We start from the raw sequence: 18,323 nt of genomic DNA on the forward strand, positions 1-18,323 counted from the left end.
CAGTCATTGACGCTTATCTGACCAAGGGCCGCGAGGGGTAGACACGTGGTCTATAGGCGCCTTGTCACGGTTCGTGTGGCTCCCCCGTCGGAGGTTCGAGTCCTCCCTCGGGCATGTTTGTGTGTGTGTGTGTGTGTGTGTGTGTGTGTGTGTGTGTGTGTGTGTGTGTTGCCCTTAGCGTAAGTTAGTTTATGTTAGATTAAGTAGTGTGTAAGCAAAGGGACCGATGAACTCAGCAGTTTGGTCCCATAGGAACTTACCAAAAATTTCCAAATTTCTGACCAAGGGTCTATGCATTTTCAAAACGCTGAGTTTGTAAACTATTTTCGCGCCGTTGTGTTTAAAGCATATCGTGCATGGCAGAGAGCGCTATCCAAAACTGGCGCCGAGGCAACTATGGTGTACAACGCGCCATGGATGACAGGGGTGAACGACGGCTGCGGAGATGTACACGGGAGAACAGGCATGCAACTGTTGAGCAGCTAACCACCCAAATGAACCAAGGCACTACCAACAGAGTCCCTGCAAAGGACCGTTCAGCGAACTTTGCTGCGTATGGGTGTCCGCAGCTGGCGCCTGGTTCATGCACCCATGCTGACTGCTGTTAATCGCCGACGAAGGCTGGAACTGGCGCGCCAGTACCGCAAAAAGACGTCGACTGAGTAGCGACAGGTGTGCTTTTCAGATGAATGGCGTTTTGCACTCCGTGGGACAGATGGCCGCTAGCAACCAAACACACTCCAACCACCGTCGGAAGGGTCCAGGCCGTAGGGCTTTCCCTGGGTGATATCGTGATTCTAGAAGGCACAATGGGTCAACACAAGCTTGCGTCTATCGTCGAGGACCATGTCTACTACCCCTGCATGAAGTTTGTTTTTCCTCAGTACCATGGCATCTACCAGCAGGACGCTGCAGCTTGTAACATAGCTCGCGGTGCACGCACATGGCTCGAAGAACACCAAGATGAGTTTTCCACACTACCCTGGCCATTCACCTCACCGGATTTAAATCCAATCAAAATGGTTCAAATGGCTCTGAGCACTATGGGACTTAACTTCTGAGGTCATCAGTCCCCTAGAACTTAGAACTACTTAAACCTATTTAGCCTAAGGACATCACACACATCCATGCCCGAGGCAGGGTTCGAACCTGCGACCGTAGGGCCTAGCTCCTAGAACCGCTCGACCACTCCGGCCTGCTAAATCCAATCGATCATCTGTGGGACCAACTCGATCGTGCTGTTCGCTCCAAGGATACTGATCCGAGAAGCCTAGCACAGCTACAGCACTGGAGTCTGTATGGCTCCACATCCCCGTTGTACCTTCGAGAACCTCACTGACTCCCTTCCTTCAAGTCTCGCAGCGGTCCGCGCTACAGAACGTGATTATTCAGGCTTTTAATGGGTGGCCACAGTGTGTTTCGTTCTGGCTGATGCAGGTTGATGTTTGTCTGGAAGGGCCTGAATGGATCAAGCGTAGCTTACTCACCACAACGCCCCTCTGCACGCTTAGCCCTGGTGGCTGCAGGGAGGAGGTGTTGACGTCGAAGCGCAAGCCGGACCACTTGCCAGAGGAGGACACTCGACGCGGCAGCAGCTCCCCGTCCCGCGAGTGTGTCCTGCAAACAGCGCTCTGCTTTCATGCATGTTCTTGTATAGAATTTATACTTCCACCTACCTCTCATTTTCTTTCCTTGTACTCCTTTTGTTTCACCTCTTCGACCTCTTTGTACTCCTTTTGTTCCACCTCTTCTTCCTGGTCTAATGACTTTTCACAATTGGAAGAGCTTCAACAAGTGGAAGCTTTCAGCAAAAAACCCTCAAAACGCTCATTGTTCTTGTAGACAAGGAGTCGAAATTTCGTGTTTTTTCTTCCGAAGCCATCCATGAGCCAACGGCATTGCCACAGTTGTAACATTGATTCCCGTGAGATCATCGAAGTTAAGCGCTGTCGGACTTCCCTGGCACTTGGACGGGTGACCGTCTGGGTCTACCAAGCGCTGTTTGTAAGCGGGATGCACTCGGCCTTTGTGATGCCAATTGAGGAGCTGCTGGACGGAGAAGCAGCGGCTCTGGCCGGAAAACTGACAGCGACCGGGAGAGGGGTGTGCTGACCACATGCTGCTCCATATCCGCATCCAGTGACGCCTATCGGCCGAGGATGACACGGCGGCTGGTCGGTACCGTCGGGCCATCCGAGGCCTGTTCGGTCGCAGTAAGTCATCCATAGGAGTTCAGATCTACAGACCGATGAAGGAATTAATTGCACCACCCTAAGTGACATCACCGTTCGTTTTAGTCTTCAGACGCTTCTAGCCAGTAGCGCGACCCTGAACTCTGACTCCCATCGCTTCTTGGGTGATCGATCCGTCACCGACATCTCTGCGTGAGTTCCAAAGAAAATCTTTGTACGAGCTGATACGGTCTTACAGACTAGTGATCCCGAACAGCTAACGTTATCTTCCCAAAAAAATTTGAGCTTAGTACTTCATGGCATTTCCTGCACTCCAATAAGATCGTTGACAATGAATCGACTTAGGGAAGGCTGTTATTGCTGAAACAACCGGTTTTCGGTTATATTTTCGGTAATATGTTTATTTTCAGGGCAGTTTAATCTGATTGTTAAAACCGGTTTCTGAAATAACCGGTTTTTGGTGTTTTATTCCTGTCATAAACGAGGAAAACGAACAAAGATTGACAAATTTTAGTTCAGTTTCAAGATACATAGAACCAAAATATTAAATTAAACAGGCACCGTTCGCTGCTTTACTCGAACAATGAGCAGTTCAATGCTACAAAAAATGATCGGTAGTCTCCTATCGATTCTAATTTTTTGAAACTCTGCTCAAAGATCACGTTGTAATCGGGGAACTTGCCAATATTTCGGGATTACCAACCGTCAGAGGCAAAGAGTGAAAACTGAAGTTGAAGAACTCTATTTTTCGTGTTAATTTGTCCGTATTGAAGGGTTACAAGCAGATAAAGGCGTATTATGTAGAGACAGCATCAGATCAGTCATTATCTATTTTTATTTAATACTATGAATGACTTCTGGTTAACCTGTTAACTGATTGCTGTTACAATTATTTCCTTCCTCTTTTATTATTTCATAGAGCTGGCAGACAAATCTTTAATCTTTTAAAGCAAACGAAGCATTAGACTTCTTTGTTACGTCACTTCATAAAAATATTTTCAGACTAGGTCTTGTGCCCTTCTGCAATACTACAGGTGTCCGGTGACGACAGCGAGAAACTACGTTCCAGACGAGGTGGGTGCAACTCTTGACCAATGCACGTCCACGCGTACCCTAGCCAAGACACGCGGCAACAATTCCATTATTTTCTCAGGAATACTGTACCAATTCTTTCTATGCCTATGCGATGGAGGTCACTATCGCGACACCCAGCGTTGAAATTACCCGTTTTTCTTACGAGTGGCTGGGGAAAATATTCCAGACACGCCTCTGGCCTGAAACGGACAAAAATTCCTCACGGTGGTGGCATAAAAGGTGTAAATCAAGCCACCCCCTTCCTTGGGGCGTTGATTCCCGTGCATTCGTCGTCGAATACGACAGTTCTCAGTGCGGTGTCAAACAAGAAGACGTTCTTGACTACCTTTGACGCTTTTGACGCCTTCTGATGTTTCAATCCTTCCTAAGGACATGGTGGGGCTGCATTCGAACAGAACGTAATCCCTCCCCTTTGGAGCACACCGCGAGTGCCATTTTTGCTCTTGCGTACAGGATGTAACCATTAGCGCCCGTCCAACACAATGAGACGAAAGTTGAACGCGATCAGAGATAGCAAGGGCGCATATGCATTTTCAGCCCTCACGACAGAGGATCCCTCTAAGAAGGCCCCGCCCCCCACCTCCCAAGCTCGGGAGAACCATTGTTGCTATTCAAATATGGCCTTTTTTCGCATATGTCGACCTTGTTGTTTGAAGCGCCGTCGTTCCTAAGGGTGGCGTCGCAGCGGGCCATGCTTTGGTCGCATTACAGAGGAAGGCTTTCCGCACCTTTGACCCACATTCCAAACTTATGAGTCGCAATGGGAGGCAATTACAACGTTTCGAAAAAGTGACCCTTTAGTTCTCCTGCGCAATGTATAATTCGTAATCACTAACAATATATAGTTAATGTCCCATAAAATTTCGGGCGTGCTGCCGCATAAATTCAGCTTCTTCTTCTATTATTTCGGCTGAATACCGTCCAGCCATCTTCACAGTGAGACGAGGTGACTGACGCTCCAGCACTTGCTCCGTCCCTTTTCACCCGTGTATCTTTGGCCGCATTCGCAGTGGTTCGGTCGTCGGGTGTAAATGGACGGAACAATTGCTGGAGCGTCAGTCACTTCGGCTCACTCTGAAGATAGCTGAAAGGTATTTAGCCGAAATATTAAAAGAAGAAGCTGAATTTATGTTGCTGCACGCCCGTCATTTTTTGGGACAGTCTTTAGGCCGCGAAAACATGAAGATGCACAACAGTATACTTAATAGTCGAAACGAAAACGTTTTGTTCAAATTCGATAAACACAGTATAACAGTGGTTAAAGGTCAAAGACATTACAAATCACAATCCAAATAAACAAGTACTGAGTAAAATACTAAAACTTGGCAAAGACCCACCGTGGTCTGATGACACTATTCGAATAGCGTTGTGAAAACATAGATTACTACATACTCGTTGCTGAAGAGAATGTGAGTAAGCTGCTAGAGAAAACTCATGTGTCTATAAGAAAGGCGATGCGTGAAGAGAACAATTATTTAGAAGATCAAGACTCTGCGAAGTCCGCCTACGTAGCTAAGTGGTCAGCGTATCTAACTGCCATGCGGAGGACGCGGGTTAGATTTCCGGTACAGCCAGGTTTCTTTTTTTGTCCTTTTGTCCTTGAGAGCACTGGAGCAGGGTGCACTCAGCGTCGTGACGCCAACTTAAGAGCTACGTGAATGAGAAGAGGCGGCTTCAATGACTGGAAAGGCGACAACGGCCGGGATAGGGATGTGCTGATGCTATGCTCCTCCAAACTGCACCCGAATGACGCCATAGGCAGACGACGACGCGGCGGCCGGTCGGTACTGGAGGACGTGCCAGGACCATTACGGATCTTCAGCTTCACTTTTCTGGTCTCTGCGAAAGATCTGTCAGATAGTCCTAGGAAGCTAAGGTTGCATGTAAAGTCAATGAGAGGATCCAAACCTTCATATTCTCGTGAATCAGTGTGGTAAAAATGAAAGTGAACGTATGGCACCGTTGGCCGGGAGGCTCCATCCGGGGAAGTTCGGCGGCCAAGTGCGAGTCTTATTTCAGTCGACAACACATTGGGCGAATCGGAGGACAACACAACACCCAGTCTCCGAGCGGAGAAAATCGCCAACCCGCCTGGAAATCGGACCCGGGTCCCCTTGCATTGGAGGCGAACAAGTTACCACCCAGCTAAGCAGGCAGACATCAGTGTGGTGTTCAAACTTAAATAAACATACTGAAAGATGCAATATTTGACATTCAAAAATATATTCATATTCGACGATACTCCGGTTATCGCATACACTCATCAATGGTGTGTGACAGAAAGGTGTGGCTAAACTTTTAGGAAACATTCCTTACACCTAGAGGAACAACCTCCCTTATGTGGACATGGCTTCGGGAAAGGTTTATTTCCATGTTAGAGCCCAAATTTTACAACTCTTCAACATGCCAATCATGCGAAACACGCAGAAAAAGCACCTATCAGAACATTATGAAACAATTTAATAAACGAAATGTTCAAAATTCCCTCCTTTCTCTATCGCATTGAACCCCTGATGCCTGATGTATCACTGGAGAATTGCGTATTGTTTCATAACCTTCTACAATGCGGGCATGAAGACTCCCTACGTCGAGTACTGAGGTTACTTACACAACAGCTTTGAAACGCCTCCACAAATAAAAGTCTAGTGGATTAGGTCTGGGGAGCGTGGAGGCCAAGAAATCTGGAGGATCACGTTTCAAAGTCCCCGTCCGTTCATCCAGATGTAGGTTTTCCGCGATTTCGCTAAGTCGCTCTAGCCAAATGCCGAAATGTTTACTTTGAAAAGAGCGTGGCCAATTTTATTCCCCATCCTTTCGCAATCGGAGCTTGTGCTCCATGTACAATGACCTCGCTGTCTATGAGACGTTAAACACTAATCTTCCTTTCTTCATTGCTTCACTTTTGTAGGCGTCGAAAATCAATTGCGGATCGTTTCGTGTAAGAAGACAATTCATATAATGCTAAGTCCATTGAGAGGTATGCATATTATTTTGGCTACTCTGTCAATTATGTTCCTTACGTAAAATCGATAAGCATAGGTCACACAGAGCAAAAGCATGTAAGTGAGTAATCTTTGACTATTGCTACAATATCTTTGTGTTGCTACACCGTCTCTGCCTGAAAGCGCTAGCAAAATTACAAGCATTCTAAGTTGAACAGACGTATTTTGAAGAACAATCCTGAAATGTTCTTTAAAAGTGTGATTTGAGATTGATCGTATTGGAGTAGGAATATTTTTGTTACAATTGTGGAAAGAGAGGGAAAGGAGATTATTTGTGAATTTTTCTGGAATGCTGGCAGATTGAAGTAAGCGTGCAAGTGCGTAGCATTGTTTTTTGTTACTGAGATTGTAGTAACAAATCTAAGATAGTAGGATTGCTATTATGGAAAGATAGCATTCCCCGTGCTTATAGTTATTTCTTTAAGTCATGTTATGTAAACACTATTGTAAGCATTCAGGCCGGCCGATGTGGCCGAGCGGTTCTAGGAGCTTCAGTCCGGAACCGCGCTGCTCCTACGGTCGCAGGTTCGAATTCTGCCTCGGGCATGGATGTGTGTAGTGTCCTTAGGTTCGTTAGGTTTAAATAGTTCTAAGTTCTAGGGGACTAATGACCTCCGATGCTGAGTCCCATAGTGCTCAGAGCCACTTGAACCCTTTTTTGAGCATTCAGCTGATTTTTAAAGTACTACTTATGAAAGTAGTTTCATTTGAATTTTGGCAGAACTCATTTCTTGGCAGTTAAAATTCCCGCCCTTCATTCAGTTTATTATGTACATACGGTTATCGCACTTTCTGGTAAGGAATTTTCACTTCTAGTTCTTTAATGTTACTTTTCCGCTGTCTGGTGTGTGCTGCTTTCGAAAAATTTGCAAAAATTTGTGTCAAGGCTCGAAACTAAACTGAACTCCACCCGAAAAGGCCATGAAGGCCGAACGGTACCGACCGGCGGCCGTGTCATCCTCAGACCACAGGCGTCACTGGATACGGAAACAGAGGGGCATGTGGTCAGAACACCGCTCTCCCGGCCGTATGTTAATTTACGAGACCGGAGCCGCTACTTCTCGATCAAGTAGCTCCTCAGTTTGCCTCACCAGGGGAGAGCGCACTCGCCTTGCCAACAGCACTCGGCAGACCGAATGGTCACCCATCAAAGTACTAGCCCAGCCAAACAGCGCTTAATTTCCGTGATCTAACGGCAACCGGTGTTACCACTGCAGCAAGGCTGTTGGCCTCGTCAATACTCGAGGTAAGTGAAAATACAGTTTGTGGTCAGCAGTTTCTTTGTAAGTTCAGTTCCGCATTTATTTCAAAAGTCAGGTTGTATTCAGGGTAGCATTGCATTTTCATAGAAACAGTTGCTTTAGTTTGTAGGCAGTGTTGAGCAAATGGTATTCGTCTTTGTATAATTCGGTAAGTCAGTTTTGCACAGTACACGAGTTTAAGTAAGGGATTAGTTTGTGTGGTAATACATTTGAGAATGTCTGGTAGACAGTTTTAGGAAGATTGACTCAGACAGACAGAAGCAGACAAGCGATTAAGTTACACATTATGTTTCTGAGTGTATCCCACGATTAATGTGATTCTACAGCGAACTAGAAAATGAGCTCTAACATGAAAGTAAAACGCTTCCAGACCCGTATCCACATAACACATTTTACTTCCGTATGTTGGACGAACGTTTCCTGAATTAGTCCATATCTTTTTGTGACACCCTTTTGAGAAACATATAAGGCTGCTGAAGGCGAACGATGCACTAGCCACCGTCCAAATTGCTGCTAGATTCTATTCTGCATACCCTCCTAAATTGTCCTCTATTCTAGCTCAGGCCGACCCCTGTGGCCAAGAGGTTCTATGCGCTTAAGTCCGAACCACGGGGCTGCTACGGTCGCAGGTTCTAATCCTGCCTCGGGCATGGATGTGTGTGATGTCCTTAGGCTATTTAGGTTTACATAGTTCTAAGTCTAGGGGACTGATGACCTCAGGCGTTAAGTACCATAGTGGTTAGAGCCATTGAACCATTTTTTTCCTAGCTCAGATTTATTGGGAATCGTTCGCGTAACAAAAAAAAAAAGGTTCAAATGGCTCTGAGCACTTGCGGCTTAACTTCTGAGGTCATCAGTGGCATAGAACTTAGAACTAATTAAACCTAACTAACCTAAGGACATCACACACATCCATGCACGAGGCAGGACTCGAACCTGCGACCGTTGCAGCAGCGCGGCTCCGGACTGAAACCCCTAGAACCGTTCGGCCACAGCGGCCGGCGCGGAATGAATAGTTCCACATAAGTGGAAGACAACTTAGACAGTGTTCCCTACGGTAAGAGTAAAAGGAGGGGTTCCGTGAATTAGAAACCCATATCGATCGATGAAATCCTTCTGTTGCAGATTCCTCGAGCATATTCTATGCAAAAACATTTTGACATCCTTAGGAGAAAAGTACATTTTCCTCAGACAATCGGTATAGATTTGGGACAAACCTCTCGTGTTAAACACAGCTTGCAAACATTAGTTATAGGTGAACTTTCATCTCACCATATTTCCGAAAAGCTTTGGTGTATAGCATCGACAACAACCAACCTACATTCTATCAAAGATAACATCTTCTCATATGTGTGGTTGACTTGATGAATTGACTTGACGAATATTTGATTAAGGGAACACTGTGCGCTATACCAGACATGCACTGGAAATCGAAAAAAAAGTACAATGGTCTATGGCATTAATGGCCTGGCGGCCCTGCCTATGCTTGCTCGGCCAGCTAGCACAAGTCTTTCCATATGACGCAACTTCGGCAACTTGCACTTCTTGGTAGAACAGATGAAATGAAAAGATCATGACGAGACAAACACTCGGTCTCCAAGCAAAGAAAATCAATGTCGCCTCCTAGCCCCCCCCCCCCCCCCCCCCCCCGCCAGCGGAAACGAAAGTAACATCGCATGTGCCCAAGGATGCGTAACAGGACCTCCATTGTCTTCCAAAGACAAAAACGATTCATAGGCAGGATCATCAGAACTACAGGATCGTTCACTCAGAATGCTGCTGTCTAGAGAAGAATATTATCGTTAGACAAAAATTGCATTTGGTGTAATCAATGGCAGCTTTCTTTAAATTTAGATTAATGCGCGGCAACACCCATAACAAGGAAAGCGAAGGCATTAATATTCAGTCAGAAGATCAGTAGTTTGCAACTGCAACACGTCACGTCGTTTAAAAATTTCAATGTATTGCTAGAAAGCAAAGGGTCTGGGAAAGTGCATTGAATCTGTTTACAAAATGGGACCAGTTCCAGACTTACGCTCTAGGGTCTGTGGTCCTTACCAAATAGAAATCACAGCAAACAGTGAAATTTTCATTCTGCGCTAATACGAAATTCCTTGCAGCTTAAAACACTACCGCGGAACGTAAGTCAAGCTTGGGGCCTTTAACTCAAGGCCTTAGCCTTTTGCCAGCAGGTGATCTCTACGGTTCGGTCACATTAATCTGACCACCGTGAAATTACCACTCACAGATGGTATGCAGCAGCATCGGCAGTGGAGGGTATACACTACTGGCGATTAAAATTGCTACACCAAGAAGAAATGCAGATGATAAACGGGTATTCATTGGACAAATATATTATACTAGAACTGACATGTGATTACATTTTCACGCGAATTGTGTGCATAGATCCTGAGAAATCAGTACCCAGAACAACCACCTCTGGTCGTAATAACGTCCTTGATAAGCCTGGGCATTGCGTCAAACAGAGCTTGGATGGCGTGTACAGGTACAGCTGCCCATGCAGGTTCAACACGATACCACAGGTCATCAAGAGTAGTGACTGGCGTATTGTGACGAGCCAGTTGCTCGGCCACCATTGACCGGAGGTTTTCAATTGGTGAGAGATCTGGAGAATGTGCTGGCCAGGGCAGCAATCGAACATTTTCCGTATCCAGAAAGGTCCGTACAGAACCTGTAACATGCGGTCGTGCATTATTCTGCTGAAATGTAGGGTTTAGCAGGGATCGAATGAAGGATAGAGCCAAGGGTCGTAACACATCTGAAATGTAACGTCCACGGTTCAAAGTGCCGTCAATTCGAACAAGAGGTGACCGAGATGTGTAACCAATGGCACCCTATACCATCACGTCGGGTGATACGCCACTATGGCGATGACGAATACACGCTTCGAGTGTGCGTTCACCGCGATGTAGCCAAACACGGATGCGACCATCATGATGCTGCAAACAGAACCTGGATTCATCCGAAAAAATGATGTTTTGCCATTCGTGCACCCAGGTTCGTCGTTGAGTCGAACCTTTCGTGCAGATGGTTGTTGTGTTGCAAACATCCCCATCTGTTGACACAGGGATCGAGACGTGGCTGCACGATCCGTTACAGCCATGCGGAAAAGATGCCTGTCATCTCGACTGCTAGTGATACGAGGCCATTTGGATCCAGCACGGCGTTCGTTATTACTCTTCTGAACCCACTGATTCCATATTCTGCTAACAGTCATTGGATCTCGATCAACGCGAGCAGCAATGTCGCGATACGATAAACCGCAATCGCGATAGGCTACAATCCGACCTTTATCAAAGTCGGAAACGTGATGGTACGCATTTCTCCTCCTCACACGAGGCATCACAACAACGTTTTACCAGGCAACGCCGGTCAACTGCTGTTTGTGTATGAGAAATCGGTTGGAAACTTTCCTCATGTCAGCACGTTGTAGGTGTCGCCACCGACGCCAACCTTGTGTGCATGCTTTGAAAAGCTAATCATGTGCATATCACAGCATCTTCTTCCTGTCGGTTAAATTTAGCGTCTGTAGCACGTCATCTTCGTGGCGTAGCAATTTTAATGAGGATCGCGGGAACCAGCGCAGTGGTTGTCATAACGCGGAAACGGAGTGATTTATCTGACGTCCAAAAGCGCATGATCATTGGATTTCGGGCCGAGGGTTGAAGCATTTCCGAAGTGGCTAAGTTTGTAAACCGTCCGCGTGCCGCTGATTTTAAAGCATACCGTACATGGCAAATGACGCTTTCCAGATCCGGCGCCGAAGTAATTGTGGTGAACCACGGGCCGTAGATGACAGGGGTGAACGATGGCTGAGGTGAGGCGTGCGTGAGAATGTAAGCGCTGTTGACCACCCAAATAAGCCGGGGGGCTACTAGCAGTGTCTCCTCAACGAACGTTGCTGCTAAAAAATGGTTCAAATGGCTCTAAGCACTATGAGACTTAACATCTGAGGTCTCAGTCCCCTAGAACTTAGAACTACTTAAACCTAACTAACCTAAGGACATCACACATATCCATGCCCGAGGCAGGATTCGAACCTGCGACCGTAGCGGTCGAGCGGTTCCAGACTGCAGCGCCTAGAACCGCTTGTCCACACCGGCCGGCTTGCCAGACAAGGGAAAGGACTCTGTGCTCCCATGTTGCCCTGTGCTGCCCAGACGACAGCCACTGCCACGCCCCGCCCCCCCCCCCCCCCCCCCGCCCCTCCACTGCACAACTGATGCCACCCACAACCCACCACCATCCTTCACAATCAGTGAGTGTCTGCGCTGCTCCACAGTGAGCTGGGACAGCTCTCCCTCAAGTCCACTTGTGCTATGCTTAAGTAACCTCCATATCCGCTCTGGTATTACAGTTTAAAAATTCACTCCTCCACACCAGCTACCATAAGTTCAAATTGTTGAGAAAATCCACTTCCGCCAAGTTTAAAATGATAGGAAGTCTGCTGGCTGTCAAAACTCTAGAGCACTCACCCTAACTTTAAATTTGATTAACCCACTACTGCAGCCTGTATGGTTTTGGGTATCATGATAGTAGGAAAGGTATTGACTTGCATCTTTATTAAAGCAAATATCACACTGAGCACGGCCTCTCCCGCCAAGTTCAGTGGCTGTGGACATGCGCTAACACCCACAAACACCCCAGGGACTGTAATGGCCACATGCTGAGGACTGTCTCTCCCGCCAAGTTCAGTGGCTGTGGACATTGCGCTAACACCCACAAACACCCCAGGGACTCTAATGGCCACATGCCCACTGAAGACGGTCTCTTCCGCCAAGTTCAGTGGCTGTGGACATTGCGCTAACACCCACAAACACCCCAGGGACTCTAATGGCCACATGCCCACTGAAGACGGTCTCTTCCGCCAAGTTCAGTGGCTGTGGACATTGCACTAACACCCACAAATACCCCAGGGACTGTAATGGCCACATGCCCACTGAGGACTGTCTCTCCCGCCAAGTTCAGTGGCTGTGGACATGCGCTAACACCCACAAACACCCCAGGGGCTGTAATGGCCACATGCCCACTGAGGACTGTCTCTCCCGCCACGTTCAGTGGCTGTGGACATTGCGCTAACACCCACAAACACCCCAGGGACTGTAATGGCCACATGCCCACTGAGGACTGTCTCTCCCGCCAAGTTCAGTGGCTGTGGACATTGCGCTAACACCCACAAATACCCCAGGGACTGTAATTGCCACATGCCCACTGAGGACTGTCTCTCCCGCCAAGTTCAGTGGCTGTGGATATGCGCTAACACCCACAAACACCCCAGGGACTGTAATGGCCACATGCCCACTGAGGACTGTCTCTCCCGCCAAGTTCAGTGGCTGTGGACATGCGCTAACACCCACAAACACCCCAGGGACTGTAATGGCGACATGCCCACTGAGCACCGTCTCTCCCGCCAACTTCAGTGGCTGTGGACATTGCGCTAAGACCCACAAACACCCCAGGGACTCTAATGGCCACATGCCCACTGAAGACGGTCTCTCCCGCCAAGTTCAGTGGCTGTGGACATTGCGCTAACACCCACAAATACCCCAGGGACTGTAATGGCCACATGCCCACTGAGGACTGTCTCTCCCGCCAAGTTCAGTGGCTGTGGACATGCGCTAACACCCACAAACACCCCAGGGACTGTAATGGCCACATGCCCACTGAGGACTGTCTCTCCCGCCACGTTCAGTGGCTGTGGACATTGCGCTAACACCCACAAACACCCCAGGGACTGTAATGGCCACATGCCCACTGAGGACTGTCTCTCCCGCCAAGTTCAGTGGCTGTGGACATTGCGCTAACACCCACAAATACCCCAGGGACTGTAATTGCCACATGCCCACTGAGGACTGTCTCTCCCGCCAAGTTCAGTGGCTGTGGACATTGCGCTAACACCCACAAATACCCCAGGGACTGTAATTGCCACATGCCCACTGAGGACTGTCTCTCCCGCCAAGTTCAGTGGCTGTGGATATGCGCTAACACCCACAAACACCCCAGGGACTGTAATGGCCACATGCCCACTGAGGACTGTCTCTCCCGCCAAGTTCAGTGGCTGTGGACATGCGCTAACACCCACAAACACCCCAGGGACTGTAATGGCGACATGCCCACTGAGCACCGTCTCTCCCGCCAACTTCAGTGGCTGTGGACATTGCGCTAAGACCCACAAACACCCCAGGGACTCTAATGGCCACATGCCCACTGAAGACGGTCTCTCCCGCCAAGTTCAGTGGCTGTGGACATTGCGCTAACACCCACAAATACCCCAGGGACTGTAATGGCCACATGCCCACTGAGGACTGTCTCTCCCGCCAAGTTCAGTGGCTGTGGACATGCGCTAACACCCACAAACACCCCAGGGACTGTAATGGCCACATGCCCACTGAGGACTGTCTCTCCCGCCACGTTCAGTGGCTGTGGACATTGCGCTAACACCCACAAACACCCCAGGGACTGTAATGGCCACATGCCCACTGAGGACTGTCTCTCCCGCCAAGTTCAGTGGCTGTGGACATTGCGCTAACACCCACAAATACCCCAGGGACTGTAATTGCCACATGCCCACTGAGGACTGTCTCTCCCGCCAAGTTCAGTGGCTGTGGATATGCGCTAACACCCACAAACACCCCAGGGACTGTAATTGCCACATGCCCACTGAGGACTGTCTCTCCCGCCAAGTTCAGTGGCTGTGGATATGCGCTAACACCCACAAACACCCCAGGGACTGTAATGGCCACATGCCCACTCTCGGGAGCAGGTCATACCGGCGCACTGCTGCTACCACTACTACTACAGCCAAAAGACCATGCCATGTTCTGTGACATTGTGTGGCTATCGTAAAACTACAGACAAACCCTGGCACCGTAATAAGATACGATCCCTGACGCAGCTCCCAACATATTGGGGTGGAAGTGAAGTACACCTGAGCAGCACCAACCGTAGCAAATATAACAGCATGGAGACAATCTCTCTGACGCAGAGCTCAGTGCACTGGGATGGAAATCAAGTCGGCATGTAGAACAGTTTCCAGTCTCTGAATGTCCGCCACATCCAGCACCAGCACCACTGAGTGCAGGCCGGCCAGAAATTCTGCATGCGTGCAGTGCTCCTGCACATGTGCAACTTCCGGGTCACAGTGTGCACGGCGCAGCCGTCAGCGTTCATGTAGTGCACGTCTCTACGCACAGATGTCGCTTTATCCACTTGCTGGGACACTCTGTACCGACGCATTCTAGTACTCTTTCCACAGCTTGCAAGCCAAGCATGGGAAGGTATTTTGCGTATTAAACATTTAAAATATTCTCACAGTCTACTCATGGAGACATCTACTTTTATGTTAACAGTTTAACCAGTAAGACAAGTAATACAGTTAACAACCGTGGATTTTATTACGGCAGCTTGACTGACAGCACGTAAATACGCGTAATGGTTTTGATCTAGTATTTAAGAAAGAGAGCACGTAGCGACGCCCACCGAACCTTATTCATGACCTCAAATAACATTAAACTAATGCAAGGTTCCCTCTAACTAATTCTCGGTACCCTCAGTTGCATCCACATAATTTCTGTCTCACTGACTTCTGGACAGAATGATAACCGCAGACTTTTCGATGGTCACTTGCTATTTCAGTACCATTGTTGTTATATCTTGTAACACCCCACCCGTCACTTAACCTGGTTTTGGCGTGTGTTCACCCCAGCTAATTGACTAACAGATCAACAGAGAGTGCAAAACTGCAGTAGTGTCGGAAATGGTTCAAATGGCTCTGAGCACTATGGGACTTGACATCTGTGGTCATCAGTCCCCTAGAACTTAGAATTACTTAGACCTAACTAACCTAAGGATATCAGACACATCCATGCCCGAGGCAGGATTCGAACCTGCGACCGTAGCTGTCGCACGGTTCCGGACTGAAGCGCCTAGAGCCGCCCGGCCACAGCGGCCGGCGTTGCTGCATATGAGACTCCGCAGCAGGCGCCAGGTTCACACACCCATGCTGACTGCTGTTCATCGGTGGCGTAGGCTGGAATTTGCAAGGCAGTACCTCAACTGGACGTCCACTGAATGGCCTTTCAGATGAACTACGTTTTGTGACCCATTGGACAGATGGCTTTTGGCGTTACGGCGTTCTACGTCTGGAAGCAAACACTGCAACTATCGTCGGAAGGAGAGTAGGAAGCGTTATGGTCTCGGGAATGTTTTCGTGGCACTCCCTGGATGATTGCGTTGTCCTGGAAGGCACAATGGATCTATCCTTGGGGCCATGTACCCACATGCATCTACCAGCGAGACAATGCAACGTGTCACACAGCTCGCGGTGTACATGCTTGGTTCGATGTGCACCAGGATGAGTATTCCACTGGCCACTAAACTTTCCAGATCCTTAAAGCCCTATCGAGAACTCGTGGCACCACCTCGATCAGGCTGTTCCTGCCATAGATTCTCGACCGAAAACCCTAGCACAGCTGGCCACGCCACTGCAGTCGGCGCCTTCCAGAACCTCACTGACTTAAAGCACGTCTCGCAGAGACCGTGTTGCAAAAGCTGGTTAATCAGGCTGTTGACAGGCGGTCACATTAATGTAGTTGCAGAATGTAATAACTCTGCAGAGCACTTGCCCGCAAAAGGCAAAGGTTCCGAGTTCTAGTCTCGATCCAGATCACAGTTTTGATCTGCCAGGAAGTTTCACGACAGCAGACATCGAACGAGTTCAGAGACGCGTAGCTATGACCGTTACAAGTCTATTATAGCCCAAATGGAAGTGTAACACATATGTTAAAGGGGAGCCTCTGGACGTTGTTCTTTCGGAATCCCGTACGGCAAATTAGTGGAACTCTATTCGAGGGAGGGCTGCGGTACTACACCGAAGCTACCACTATCGTATATTCGTCGCAGGGATCATTATAATCATATAACAGTAAAAAGGATGCTTACGAGGCATGTAGAAAGTTATTGTTCACTCACTTAATAAGTAAGTGAAGTAGGACAGTATTTTCTAATCCACAGAAAAAGAAGAAAAACTTACCGCAAGGCTATATCAAGAGGGACGAACTTACCTTGACATGTGGTTGAATAAGGAGTTAAATGCGAAGCAATATCCTATGTCGGTCAACAGGACTTCGAAGATATCACAGCAGTTCCGCGTCTCGCTACGCCAGTAGCACGCATTGTGGAAAAACTCCTCGCACTTAGGCATCACCTATTTGAGAGAACACAATCAGCTCTCCGTGTACAGTCGCAGCGGTGCATAAGCACGACCGTATTGTACTGGCTATTTTTAAGCTATTAACAAAATTAACACCGACTAAATCTGCTAACTTGTAAAATTCATAGACAATTACGGTTCTTATTAATAAAAGAATATTAAATTCTGTGTGGTTTGAGTGAATAGATATGGTATTTTATCTACAACAGGTAAAACACACTCTCTCATAAGATACTGGGTTCTTAATACAAACAGGAATGCAAAACTTAAGGACGAAATTAACTGCCAAATAACATAGCTCAATGAATGTTGTACCATATGCAGGGGTGTAACATAATTACTGGCGTGAACGCATACAGTTGAAAGTACACAAAGCTAGAAGCAAAAAAGTCTCAGTAAACATAGGGTCGAAAATGCATACCTAAAGAGCTACGAGCAATTTTTCATCTTCGATACTGTGAAGCAAATCTCTTCTACTGTAAGCTCTTTGCTTTCCATATTATGGGAAGTGGTACTATGGACCAAAACAAGAAAATGGCTTGGTTCAAATGGCTCTGAGCACTATGCGACTTAACTTCTGAGGTTATCAGTCGCCTAGAACTTAGAACTAATTATACCTAACTAACCTAAGGACATCACACACATCCATGCCCGAGGCAGGACTCGAACCTGCGACCGTAGCAGTTGCACGGTTCCGGACTGTAGCGCCTAGAACCGCACGTCCACTCCGGCCGGCCAAAACAAGAAGAAAAGTCCAGTAAACATGTGCTCTAAAATGTATACCTTAAAAGTTATGACCACTTGATCATTAGAAGAGTTGTGTTCCAAAGAACCGAAGATAAGCAAGTGTTCATAGCTCTTAAGGTATGCATTTTAGAGCACATGTTTACTGGACATATTTTTCTTGTTTTTGTTCATATTATCACTTCCCAAAATATAGAAAGTACAGAACTTGCAGTAGAAGAGATTTGCTTCACACTATCGAAGATGAAATATTTCTCGTAGCTCTTAAGGTATGCATTTTCGACCCTATGTTTACTGAGAATTTTTTGCTTCTAGTATCGTGTGCTTTCAACTGTATGCGTTTACGCCATTAATTATGATATACCCTGTGTACAAAGAACTGCTGCAGTATAGTACAGAAGGTAATAAAGGAATACACAATAAATAAATGACACTTGTATCCAAAGACAGTAATTGCACTTGAGTCACCAAGATTGATGATGGTCCTCTGGACACTACAAAAAGCGCAACATGGTTCTTAATACCCATGCTGATCACAAGGTTGGTAAGGAGTTCTCGTGGAAGGGCGTTCTATTTCTCGACCAGCATGTATGACAGCTGCTGGGTGGTCGTTGGCGCATGTGCACGGCCGCAATACGTCTCCTCAAAGCATCTCACGCGCGTTCGATGAGATTTAAGTCGGGGGAAACGCGCATGCCGGTCCATTCGCCGAATATCCTACCGTTCCGAGACTCCTCCATCTATTCCGATCGATGGTGTCACGCATTATCATCGATAAAAGAGGAGTCATGGCCGA

General features: G+C 47.6%; 1 protein-coding gene across 1 annotated transcript in view; it reads right to left on the bottom strand.

Moving 5' to 3' along the window:
* The window catches only part of LOC126355533 (pickpocket protein 19-like), a 115,573-nt gene that overhangs the window by 36,768 nt on the left and 60,482 nt on the right, over positions 1–18,323 (bottom strand). Inside the window, exons 5-6 of the mRNA XM_050005877.1 lie at positions 16,635–16,777; positions 1,488–1,617 (exon numbers count right to left, since the gene is read on the bottom strand). Coding sequence (XP_049861834.1) covers positions 1,488–1,617; positions 16,635–16,777 — 273 coding nt within the window. The remainder of the gene's footprint in view (positions 1–1,487; positions 1,618–16,634; positions 16,778–18,323) is intronic.

The sequence above is a fragment of the Schistocerca gregaria genome, chromosome 3 (genome assembly GCF_023897955.1).
Source record: "Schistocerca gregaria isolate iqSchGreg1 chromosome 3, iqSchGreg1.2, whole genome shotgun sequence".
NCBI classification, from domain to species: Eukaryota; Metazoa; Arthropoda; class Insecta; order Orthoptera; family Acrididae; genus Schistocerca; species Schistocerca gregaria.